Raw genomic sequence first — 12683 nt, 5'->3', positions numbered from 1 at the left:
AGGGTGTCCAAGGAGTGGCTGGTGGATTCAAACTGCCGACCTTTTGGTTAGCAGCCGAGGTCTTAACCACTGCGACACCAGGGCTCCAAGATGAAGCTTAGTTCCATGTAAAAGACAGGCCACAGAAAAGTAATGCTGTAAAGAGATTACACTTTTAAAAAGTAATTTTGAACTTTCCTAGATTTGCTCTTGTTAACTCATTTTCTACTGCCCTATCTTGCGATAAAACACATAGAAAATTCTGACAAAGGGTTGTATACTATGTTTATGAATGTCTTTGCCTAGTTCCAGAAATGATTTAAGGTGGCTTACAATAATATTTAACATCAATTGAATGTAAACTAGAATGACAGGACATAAAGCAGGGCCAGGAATGCATTAACCACTTGCCCCTCCATGGCCCATAAGCTGGATTTAGGTGTTCTAGTTGCCAATGTGAAAAGCAAAACTTAATCAGACAATGATCAGTAGCCATAAAATTAGGAGCCCCTGGATGGCAAAATGGAGCCCTGGTGGCGCAGTGGTTAAGCATTTGGCTGTTAACCAAAAGGTCAGGAGTTTGAATCTACCAGCAGCTCCTTGGAAACCCTATGGGGCAGTTCTACTCTGTCCTCTAGGGTCGTGTAAGTCAAAATCGACTTCATGGCAACTGGTTTGGTTTTGGTTGGATGGTGAGGTGTTTAGGTGCTTGATTACTAGCTGAAAGGTTGGCAGTTTGAACCCACCCAGCGGCACTGTGTAATATTACAGCCAAGAAAACCCTATGGAGCAGTTCTACCCTGCACACATGGGGTTGCCATAAACTGGAATTGATTCGACAACAACTAACAACAACAGCCGTAAAATTAAAACAGGCCAATTAATTGTTCTGATAGGAAGACGAAACATTTCTCCTGCTTCCTTTGGAACAGGAAAGAGATGGGGGAATAGTGCACTGCACCAAAATCAGTGGAGGTGCCCCTGGAGAGAGTGGGGAACAGGTGTGCTAACCTCAGATCTTAGGAAGTAAAGCAAAGGGGTAATTTAGGGGGAAGAGATAGTCCTAGTCAGAAGTAGTTCGCAGGAACTGCTCATCAGCAGAAGTTGGGTGATTTTCTGATGTTATTTTGTTGTTAGCTGCCATCGAGTGGATTCTGATACATGGCGACCACAGTGGGGAAGAAAATATTTGGAATATTGAAGGAAGACTCAGTTACAACCTGCATTACGCAGATGACACAATTTTCCTTACTGGAAGCAAAAAATACTTGAAGCACTTACTGATGAAGGTCAAAGACAACAGCGTTCGGTATGGATTACACCTCAACATAAAGAAGACAAAAATCCTCACAACTGGACCAATAAGCAACATCATGATAAATGGAGAAAAGATTGAAGTTGTCAAGGATTTCATTTTATTTGGATCCACAATCAATGCCCATGGAAGCAGCAGTCAAGAAATCAAACGACGTATTGCATTGGGCAAATCGGCTACAAAAGACCTCCTTAAATATCTCTTTATACAGCCAACTCAGATATTTCCAGAGAACCTTAAACTTAACATGTCCAAAACTGAATTTGTCTTCCCTTCTAAAATCACTTCCAAGAAATAACATTCCACTTAAATGAATTCTATAGATCCCATGATACTTAAAAAATTCATATGGTGAATCATTTATTCACTTTGGCTTACTCATCTACAAGTATATTTTCTATTTTTACAGGACAATTAGCAGAAAAGAGTTATAATTTAGAGATTGCATTATAACTGCACCATGAAAAACAAATTTTATTTACAAATCAAGATAAATGCGAGGTAAAAGTGCAACTAAAATCCTGAAAACCACCCTTAGAAGAGTCTGCAATTTTTCCTCTCAAAGTTAGAATGTTCTTAAAAAAAAATTCTGAAGCCAGATGGTCTTATACATAAAAACAAATCTGTGTTAAAGCCACACGGAACTGAAAAGTAAATTCTGCGGCAGCTGCAGCAATGCAATCATAATTGTAGTCAATGTTTTTATTTTTCCTTCAGTAATGTTTACAGCAGTGATTCTCAAAGTGAGGACTTGTTAGAAATACACATTCTCAGGCCCTGCCCCACACCTGCTGAAGCAGAAACTCTGGGCTTGAGGTCGGGCTGTGTGTGTTTTAGCAAGCCCTCCCGGTGACTCTGATGCCTGCTCACGTTTGAGAACCACCGGTTAAGACCAATAGCATAAGTTTTGGACTGTGAGCCCACTGTAAGAATTTTCTTACCAGACAGGGTCGGCTCATAAAGCTTGTACTGTTTCTTCTAGTTCTTAACATGTCAGTTTGGAACACCTGTGAATTAACACTAAGAAAAAAAAAAGGAAACACTTGTCATATAAAATCCTTTATAAAAATTTCTTGAAAGAAATAAGGTTTATTAATGTAAATGGCTTCTTTATAGAGACAGCTGTGCAGACGTAGAAATTAAAACACAGACACACACACAGACACACAGACACACAGACACAGACACAGACACAGACACACACACACACAGAGCCTTAGTTGGCTGAGCCTAAACAAGTTTCCACGTAGGGTAAGGAATTCTCAAGCATTTCACTTCACCTCTAATGAAGCTACTGAGAATAAGTAAAATTTATTATGACCTTGGAAACCCTGGTGGTGTAGTGGTTAAGAGCTACCGCTGCTAACAAAAACGGCAGTTTGAATCTACCAGGCGCTCCTTGGAAACCCTAAGGGGCAGTTCTACTCCATCCTATAGGGTTGCTATGAGTTGGAATCAACTCCATGGCAATGGGGTTTTTCCTTTATGACCTTAGAAATACATTATTTTTCAGTATAAACCTGTAACACTTAAATTTATGCTCAGAGTTACAATGCGCAAGCACCAATTCCCTCTCAACTCCCAAATTTTCACATGAACAAGAGAATTCACCAACAGCAGAGGTCGACAGGAGCCCTGGTGTCACAGTGGTTAAGCACTCGGCTGCTAACCAAAAGGTTGGCAGTTCAAATTTACCAGCTGCTCCTTGGAAACCCTATGGGGCAGTTCTACTCTGTCTTATAGGGTTGTTGTGAGTCGGAAGCAACTCGATGGCACCTACCAACAACAACATGTCCAATCAGGTGCCAGGTCTTTTGGGTTTTCTCTATATTACCCATTGGCGTTGAGTTGATTCTGACTCATGGAGACTCCATGTGTGTCAGAGTACAACTGCTCCATGGGGTTTTCTTGGCTATAATCTTTATGGAAGCAGATCACTAGGCTTTTCTTCTTTGGAGTTGCTGGGTGGGTTTGAACCGTCAATTTTTTGGTTAGTAGTCGAGCACAAACCATTTGCACCACCCAGGAACCTTTTTTACGTCTGTAATCTCCCTTATATCCATATTTTTCTTTTCGGGATCCTTACCAAAAACTTTCAAAAACTTTTCTACAGACTCTGCAATGGTTTAATTGGCCTCCTCACCTCTGTACTTCCCTAGGTCACCTTCCTAAAAACAGCTTGCTTTCCAACTCAGAACTCTCAATGACTCTCTCCATGGCCTGCTAAATTCAGCCACATGCTTTACTACGGCATTCAGAGCTCTCCACAATTTGGCTTCACTTTGGGATTTCATAGACTAGGATAATTTCAAAACAAAAATTTGAGGACAAACATATGGTTGCTACCTTTTTTCTTCTGCCAAGTAAGGTCATTAAAAAAAAAACTACTATCTACTAACACCATTGTTTCAATTATAAAATGGTATTTGGGTATTAAAGAAAAAAAAGATAGGACTACCAGTCTCATGGTAAACTGCAGCCCTGCTCAGGAAAAGACAATTGGCAACTCCATAGCAACATTATTGAAGTATGCTGTACTTAACTTTTTGAAAAATCAAGGATTGGTGAAGACTTTACCTGGGATCAGCACTGGTCAGCTAATTAACATTTGGTTTTGGTGGTCCTGGCAAAGTCAACCGTTCAGCTCTCTGGAATACACCGACGCTTTCCTGCCTCCACGCCTGCTCCATACACTGGAAATGCTGTACCAGCCATCTATTTCCCTCTTCCAGTCTGCGTCCTATCGATCATTTAAGGCCCATTTCAAATGCCACCATCTCCATAAACCTTCCCCTTATCCCTCACCAATCCTACTGGAATTTCACTCCCTTCTTTGACTTCGTCTAACACTTTCTTTACCTTTAAGTCCTTTGAGTATCTGACTTCCTTACTAAATTAAACGCTTATTGAGCCTTGCTATACATCTTTGCATCATGGTAGTTTGCATATAACAGGCCTCAATTCAATATTTTATGAATGAGAGGATATATGTATGGGTCTAATGTCTACTTTCTTTCCCAGTCATTTTCCATATGATAACAGGGATATATTCCAGCAGTCATTTATAAGGAAGTTGGAGGGACATTAAAATCAAAAAACCAAACCCGTTGCTGTCGAGTCGATTCCGACTCATGGTGACCCCGTATATTATAGGGTAGAACTGCTCTATAAGATTTTCTTGGCTGTGATCTTTACCAGAAGCAAATTGCCAGGACTTTCTTCCGTGACACTGCTAGGTAGGTTCAAATCACCAACCTTTACGTTACTACTTGAGTGCAAAGGAGGAACACTAGTAAGTTACATATTTCTACTTTTTGGGGGGGGGGGTTGGGGAGGAGGTAATTCTCAGTGCCGACAATTCTCTAAATTTTTTTCTGCCAATTTTACTTAATAAGACTTCAATTGAAAAAACAAATTGAGGCAGGTTATGCTTCAACTGGTATGAGTCATTCAACTTGAATTCATAAAACCCTGGGTGATATCTAGAACTGAGTTAAGTACTACTTCCAAATTGGAAACAGTGAAGGTTAATATTGCTGTTTAAACTACAATAGATTTATGTCAGTTATATTCCCAAAGCAATCTTTTTCATGGCCACTATTTCTCCAGGTTTGTAAGAGTTCAATAAACCAAATAGTTGGCAAACATTTACTGCAAAGGGGCAAATAGTAAACATTTTAGGCTTTGTGGCTATAAAAATGGCATGGACTATAAAAATGGCATGGCCTTGGGGGTCGTCTGACCTCGTCTAACATCAGGAGGGGGAGAGGGAATCATTATTAGCATCAACAGGCCAAGGCTGATTCCTGTGAAGCAGAGGTCAGACACACCTCCTCTCTCCAACCTTTTTACCAACTCTTATGCCAGCCGTCCCTCCCATGGCACTCTCTACTTCTCTGCTGGATTCAATAATTTGTTGCAATGGCCACACAGAACTCAAAGACCATACTCAACAGTTATGGGGTTTATTAGGGAAGTAACAGGTTACAGTTCAGGATCAGGAATGACTCAGGATACAGTTCTTCAATGAGGACAGCCTCTTCTCAGCTGTGCCCACAAGCTGGCCTCTCTTTGGCCCTAGGCCTCTCTCTGGCCCATCGGCCTCTCTCTGGCCCTTGGCATCTCAGCTCTTCATCCAGCCTCTGCCCTGCTTGGGCAAGTGTTACAAAGTTCTTTAGCTCTGCCACTAAGTGCTCAGGGGCACCCCATTCTGCCAGGAAGTCTCCTGCCTGAAGGAGCTCAGCTCTCTTACTCTGTGGGTTGGCAAGCCTAGCTCTGCAAACAAGTGCCTGGAGGCACTCCACTCTGCCAGAAAGCCTCAACCCAGAGGCTCTCAGCCCTCTTGCTCCAGGGGTTGGCAAACCCACTGTAACTGCCTCACTCTGTAGGCCCGGAAGCCCACTGCACCATCTCACACCAGTCTCGTTGTTCCGCTGACACCATTTCTCTGCTGCTGCTTCTTGCTGCCTTGTGCTGTCTCCAACGTTACAGTTCTCTCTCTGTCTCCTGTATCTAGGAGGATCTCAGCACCGGGACCCTGGGTCCAAAGGACATGCTCCACTCACATTTCTTCTTGGTGGTAGTGAGGTCCCCTCTCTGCTCTGGGATTGGCTCTCTTTTAAGCCCAGCAAAATGGCAAAACTAACCAATCCCCTTGTTACTTGCATGGTCACACCCCCACAATCATGCCACGAACTTCATTTGCATTATTAGCAAGCTGTCCAATCCTCTTGGTCGGCCTCAAGCACCTTATTTGCATAGTCCCACCCAATTATTTGGTGGGAGTTACAAGACGATGGTAAGAAAGGCCATATAAAAGCAATCCATTGTGCCATATTCTGTTATTGTCGTAGAAAAACAGCCATAGGCAACAGTGAATAAACAAATAAGCATGGCTATGTTCCAATAGTAAGTCTCTGAGTAGTTCAAATGGTTAATGTGCTTGCTGCTAACCAAAAGGTTGGTGGTTCAAGCCCAGCCAGAAGGGCCTCAGAAGAAAGCCTGGCAAGCTACCTTCAAAAAATCAGCCACTGAAAACCATATAGAGTACAGTTCTACTCTGACACACATGGGGTCACCATGAGTTGGGGTTGACTTGACAGCAACTGGTTTTTTTATGTTCCAATAAACCTTTACTTATAAAACCAGGCAGCAGGCTGGATTTGGCCAGCGATTTGTAGTTTGCCTTTCAAAAAACTGAGACAGTAACAGTTTAAACGCAGGGTCAGGCTAGAGCTTGTTAAAGAGGGGAGCCGTTGGCAGAAATCCAAGAACTTAATAAGGATCAGAGAAAGAAAACTGCTACCTTTAAATATACTGTTGTCGACACCAGTAATAATGCCAGCCAATGGGAGGGAGAAAGATTATAAAGAACCAAGAAGTTCAAAAATTTGACGCCGATATTTTTGTTTAACATGAGATGTTCACAAAAACAGTGCAGGAACTTCTTAAAAACAGTAATGCTTGTATTAAAGAGTTGACATTTAAGAAATAAATCCTGCAAAATGCTTGTGCAAGAGAGGGTCTTTATGTACAGAAAGCATCAAGCAAAATTGGAAAATTACTTGAAAGAGGTGTAAAAATATTTAACAAGCTGTGAATAGAATGCTTTACTGCCAGGTGTAGTTCCAAAGGAGGTGGGGCAACAAGTATTAGAGGTCCACATAAGGGAAAGTGAGAAAAATCAGCATCAGACATATGCAACTGAAAAGAAATGAGGTAAAAATGAATTCAACTAAGGCTCAGTGTATCCTAGCCTGACCCCAACCTGTGCTACCACAGCACAAAATATGCTCTCAAGGCACGCTGTATATCATTCCTATGTTACTTCTTTTTGATGGACAAGAGTTCCTGGACTTGATCCACTGCGGTTTCTATAACTCCTACTAAAAACAAACAAAGAAACAAAACAAAACAAAAACCACCCATTGCTGTCGAGTCAATTCTGACTCATAGTGACCCTAGAGGACAGAGCAGAACTGCCCCATAGGGTTTCCAAGGAGCATCTGGTGGATTCAAACTGCCGACCTTTTGGTTAGCAGCTGTAGCTCTTAACCACTATGCCACCAGGGTTTCCTTAACTCTTACTAGATAAACAAAAACAAAAATCCTCACAACTGGACCAACAGGCAACATCATGATAAACAGGGAAAATATTGACGATGTCAAGGATTTCACTTTCCTTGGATCTACAATCAATGCCCATGGAAGCAGTAGCCAAGAAATCGAACAATGTATTGCATTGGGCAAATCTGCTGCAAAAGACCTCTTTAAAGTGTTAAAAAGCAAAGACGTCACTTTGAGGACTAAGGTGTGCCTGACCCAAGCCGTGGTATTTTCAATTGCCTCATATACATGCGAAAGCTGGACAATGAATAAGGAAGAGCTGAAGCCTTAGAATTATGGTGTTGGCAAAGAATACTGAATATACCACAGACTGCCAAAAGAATGAATAAACTTGTCTTGGAAGAAATACAGCCAGAACACTCCTTAGAAGAGAGGCTGGCATACTTTGGACATGATATCAAGAGGGTCCAGTCCCTGGAGAAGGACATAATGCTTGGTAAAGTTGAGGGTCATCAAAAACAGTAAGATTCCCAATGAGATGGACTGACACAGTGGCTGCAACAAAGGGCTCAAACATCAATTGCAAAGATAGCACAGGACCAGGCAGCGTTTCATTCTGTCTCTATGAGTTAGAACTGACTGGACAGTACCTAACAATAACAATAGATAAATATGCTATTACCTCCCCCCCACCCCATCCCTTTCCGTACAAATTTTACTTCATGCATCAGGGATCTTAAGCTACAGATTTAACACTGTTAACTATGCTCTAATGTATATGATAAAAACATCAAATCCTTTGCAGAACAAAGCTAGTCATGAACGGATTAACAGAAATCCTTTGCAGAATGAAGCAAGTTATGAATGGATTAAGAGATCACTCCCTTTGCTCCCAGGACTCTGGGGATTAGGGAAGGGGGGTTCCCCCCAATGGTAATGTTTAATATATTAAACAGATCCACATTTTCCATCAAGAATACGCCCTCCATCTATTTGCAACCTGTTTCTTCTTTTCATAAAGCCTTCCAATAAAACCAACATTCTCCCCAACTGCTTTCTTCCACTAACAGAGTGGGTCCCATAGCAATTCATTTATTTACAAAATTCTGAGTTTATAAAATGCTGTTCTCAGCACAACGTGCAGAGCCCACCCCCCCGCCATTTTTCTATCTGCCTATGTAAATAAGGTAATACATTATTTTGGGGTCAATCTTAGTTTATTTTTCACTTTGTGACAATATATTCTCCTCTACCACAGATGACCGGGAAACTGGACTTGTTTAGAGTTAATCAGTTTAGATGTTGATTAGTATAGTAGATGAAACTAGTTTAGGAGTCAGGAAACACGGCATTGGCTTTAGCACTAAATACGTCACTTTGGAGATATATTTGGGCCTCAGTTTCCTCATATGTTAAAAAAAAAAGGAAGGTAGATCTGGTCTCTTAGTTCCCTTCTAATAGTCTATGATGTAAATCACAACTATCAAGTGGTATGATGGCAGCAAGAGCTGAGGAACATATGCAGTGAATGCATACATTTGTAGACATTTTTACAGTATCTAGAAAACCTGCCGGATTCAAACTGGTGAGCTTTTGGTTAGCAGCCGTAGCACTTAACCACTACGCCACCAGGGTTTCCAGAAAACCTTATCATGCTGGGATGTGGAATCCAAGACTTCACTTTAAAGCTTTAGTCACACCAGACCTTTGGATATGTGCGGGAAATACAGTTAATCATCATTTAGGGCAGTGTTTCTAAATCTTTTTGCTGTTGTTGTCCTTACTGGCCCTCTAAGGAGTCTTTTTAGACTTTTTTTTCTCCCTAATCACCCACCCACCATAAAATTTTAATACCACACATATACGTAATATCTCTTTATGTATATCTATGCTTCATACACAAAAAGAGTAAGATTTTTTTGCCCCCCCCACAAGACCAGTTTTCGCCCCCATTGAGAATGCATAATTTAGATCAAGTTTCTGTGGTACCTGAACTGTTTTGAAATAAAAACTAGGAATAAAAAAAAGAGGTCAAACTTATTTGCCTGACAACAATTTCTACCCCTAGTGCGCTGGCCGTGAAGGTCGGAGGTGACAAAGCAGCTGACAGAATGAAAAAAAAAATTAGTCATCACAGATCTGGAAGGGGAGGGGCGCCTCAGTTACTTCAAAGGGGCGTGGGTAAAAGATGGGATGAAGTTCGAAAACGTCGTGTTCCACACTACTTGGTAGCTGTTTTTCGGTCCAGGTGGACAGTCAGAAGAGGAAGTTCAGATTTAGATGCGTGTCAACCCCAGGGTGAGTGTGCGCTCTATCTCCCACCACCCCCCCCCAAGGGTGGGAACTGGGATGGGAATGCTATTGGAAGTCACTTTCTCCAACGCTTCCCAGCCCTTCCCCTCCTACTCCCTTCCCTCCCTCAGTATCTCAACCCTGCTCACCCAAGACCACTGATCAAAGGTGCACTGCTGGATCTTCTCAGGATGTTGCAGTCTGTGGTAGTTGAACTAGGGAGCATCTCCAGGTCTAGTTCCATTTGCTGTCGTGCCATGTCGATGTCAAGGAAGCCACTTCTTAGTTCGAAGTTCTCAAACCTTTTAGTTTCCCGTTCACATATGGGCAAGTTGGCTGGGTAGGGGTTGGGGAAAGGGTGTAGGGAGAGGAAAAGGGGAAAAGAAGAAGAGAGGAGGAAGCTCTCAGACGCGGGGGTGCTCGTCTGTGCAGCCCAGCATCCCTAACACCAATGGGTACAAGGTGGGACAGGACTGGCCCTGCACCTCCTTCCTCCTAAGCTCCGAGCCCCTACCGCTGAGAAGGTCCTCCACCTCCACGTCTCTAATGGAAACGGGGGAATCTATTGTTTCGGCCACCTCCGAGAATCGCACTCCTTTGTCTCGCTCACCGATAACAACCCGAAGGAAGCCTCTCCAGCCAAAACAAAAACTACAACCTGCCGCCTTTGAGAATAAATTGGGGCCCGCCCCTCTGCGCATGCGCCCTGCGTCCCGCCCCGCGACGCCTGCTTACTACGGAAGCAATTAGCGTCATTAAAGGCGCCTTTGCCAGCCTCGGTTGGGGCGCCACCGTGGTTCAGGAGCAGCCTCTTTTCCCGAGCTGTTTCCTCCCCTCTCCCGAGAGCCAACACACTGAGATTGTTCCTGAGCAGTTCATCTGCTACTTTGTTAATCCTGTAACGGTTTCGTTAACTTTTAGCAAAGAAAGGGTGGGAGGAGTAAACTGTGTAGGAGCTCCAGCCTTTCTGCCCCATGTCTAATACTCATTCTACTGATTATTTTACTTTCCAAAGAGTTTGTTAAGATTCTTGGCAGATAGTAAGGTTTAATAGAAAGATATTGAGTGAACAGGCAAATAAAATATCACACTTGAGCATTAAAGATACCTAATTTTAAAAAATCTAAGTATAATAATACTAAGAAACTAGGTATTATAAAACAACAAGAAGAATTAAGAGACTGTTCCTGGAAAAGAGGTAGTAGTATAAAATGGTTGAACATATGAGATGGCGATTAGTTTCCAGCTGTTACCAAAGAGGAAGAGTTTTCTTTAAAGTGCAGCAACATATCAGGAAACCAAAACCTGCAAGGATGTAGACAGGATTCATAGTATATACACACGCTGGAATGTCAAAAGGAAAAAGTGCTACAAAATCAGAATTCTGTGTGCTACAGTGGCAAACAATATTTAAAGAAATTATATTTACTTCTTCTCATTTCTACCCACACATTATTATACCAGCCTAGCTGTGTTTCTTGATAAGCTCTTTCTGTTCCATAGCAGTATGTCCTGATCTTGGATTGCTGGTTTGCTTAGATCTGTACCTTGACACTTCTGTTATTCTTACCTTTGTATGTCTCAGTCTGCTGCCATCTGTCCCCAGCCTCTTACTTATAAACCGTGTCCCACAAATATGTCACAATCAGCTCTTTATTGTACTAGTTTTCATGGCTACTTTTAACCTACATTTTTTTTAGCCTTTAGTTATTACAAAAGTAAGTTAAACTCATGCTCACAAACCACAAGCGCCCCAACCCTCCCGAAAGACTTATCTTAAAGGTAAAAGAAACTACATAGGCAGGAATCATGTGAATAAAACCTAGACGTGATGGCCAAGACAGCATCCTTCGTCTCACATATCCTTGAGTTTCTTCTAAACTGTTAAACTTCTGAAAGTCAGGGGTTCTACTAAATTGTTTGACTCCTCAGAGTTAGGGACTGTGCATGTGGTCAACAAATGATTATTTAGTAGCTTTTGTGAACAAAAGAAGGTACTGTACCTTTTTGAGCAGATGTGGGTTGCTGAGACATTGAGATAAAAACAGATACACGAACTGCTCAAAAACAGAGACTATTGCTTCTAATTTAGCTGGGGGAAAATACAGGCAATTTAGGGGAAACTATCCAAAAAAATTTCCCCTAAATTGCTAGTGCTTAAAAAACCCTCATATTACAACCAGAAAACACAAATATTGAGGAATGAAATGACAATCGAACTTGGCAAGTTTAACATGGCAGAACTGAATCTAAGAGGCAGGCAAAATTTGCTAATTTTTGAAACCAATTTCACAACTGTCAAATTTTCCATACTTTCTAGGCATGTATAATTAACGCAGTACAGTGGCATTATTTCCCCCTGGGTCATTCAGGTGGTGAGGATTAAGTGAGTTAATATTTCTAAAGCTCTTAGTACAGTGCCTGGTACACAGTAAGTACTATATAAATTGTTTGTTAAACAATCCCAGGTCTCACACATGTGGAATCACGATTGTTAGGGTCTCCATAAATCCTAGAAAAAAGAAGATATTTCTGGTTCTGCTACTTGTTCTCCAGAACTTTTTGGATATTCGTAATATCGTTGAAGTAAACGTTGTTTATAATATGGAGATGAGTGCTTCTCACTAGCTGAATGGACTTTCATTAGATTCGCCTTACTTTTACTCAATTTTTTTTTCTTTTTACACTTCCCTTTTGTCTAGGGCATTCACATGGACGATCTGAAAAAGGAATCAGCCCCGCCAGACAAAGACCAATAAGATCGAAGAGTTTAAGAAATTAGCGGGGATTAGCTATGAAGTTACAGAGGTCATAGCATGCAGATGGGGAGCGAAAAACCGTGGAAATTCCACGTGTCTCTATTTGCTGTCAATATTGGACCAAACTCCTGAAAGATGATGCTGCAGTTCTCCAACCTATTGGCTCTTTTCGAAATCGAGCGCCAAGGTCCTCGGGCCAATGACGTCGAGGAAGGCTCCGGCCCCCCTGGAAACGCTCCTCCCCTTTGGGAGAGTTTTGCGGGGCGGGGCTC

At 41.9% G+C, this 12683-nt stretch overlaps 1 protein-coding gene across 11 annotated transcripts in view; it reads right to left on the bottom strand.

The window, feature by feature from the left end:
- The window catches only part of PABIR3 (PABIR family member 3), a 71162-nt gene extending 58497 nt beyond the window's left edge, over nucleotides 1-12665 (bottom strand). For all 11 annotated transcript variants that reach the window (XM_064277608.1, XM_064277612.1, XM_064277606.1 and 8 more), the window contains exons 1-3: nucleotides 10167-12665; nucleotides 9802-9988; nucleotides 2236-2314 (exon numbers count right to left, since the gene is read on the bottom strand). In XM_064277608.1, coding sequence (XP_064133678.1) covers nucleotides 2236-2314; nucleotides 9802-9988; nucleotides 10167-10353 — 453 coding nt within the window. In that variant the 5' untranslated portion in view covers nucleotides 10354-12665. The remainder of the gene's footprint in view (nucleotides 1-2235; nucleotides 2315-9801; nucleotides 9989-10166) is intronic.
- Nucleotides 12666-12683: the final 18 nt, after the last annotated feature.

The sequence above is a fragment of the Loxodonta africana genome, chromosome X, assembly GCF_030014295.1.
Source record: "Loxodonta africana isolate mLoxAfr1 chromosome X, mLoxAfr1.hap2, whole genome shotgun sequence".
Lineage (NCBI taxonomy): Eukaryota > Metazoa > Chordata > Mammalia > Proboscidea > Elephantidae > Loxodonta > Loxodonta africana.
Note: the sequence above shows the minus strand (reverse complement) of the source record. Positions and strands in the feature narration are given on the sequence as shown.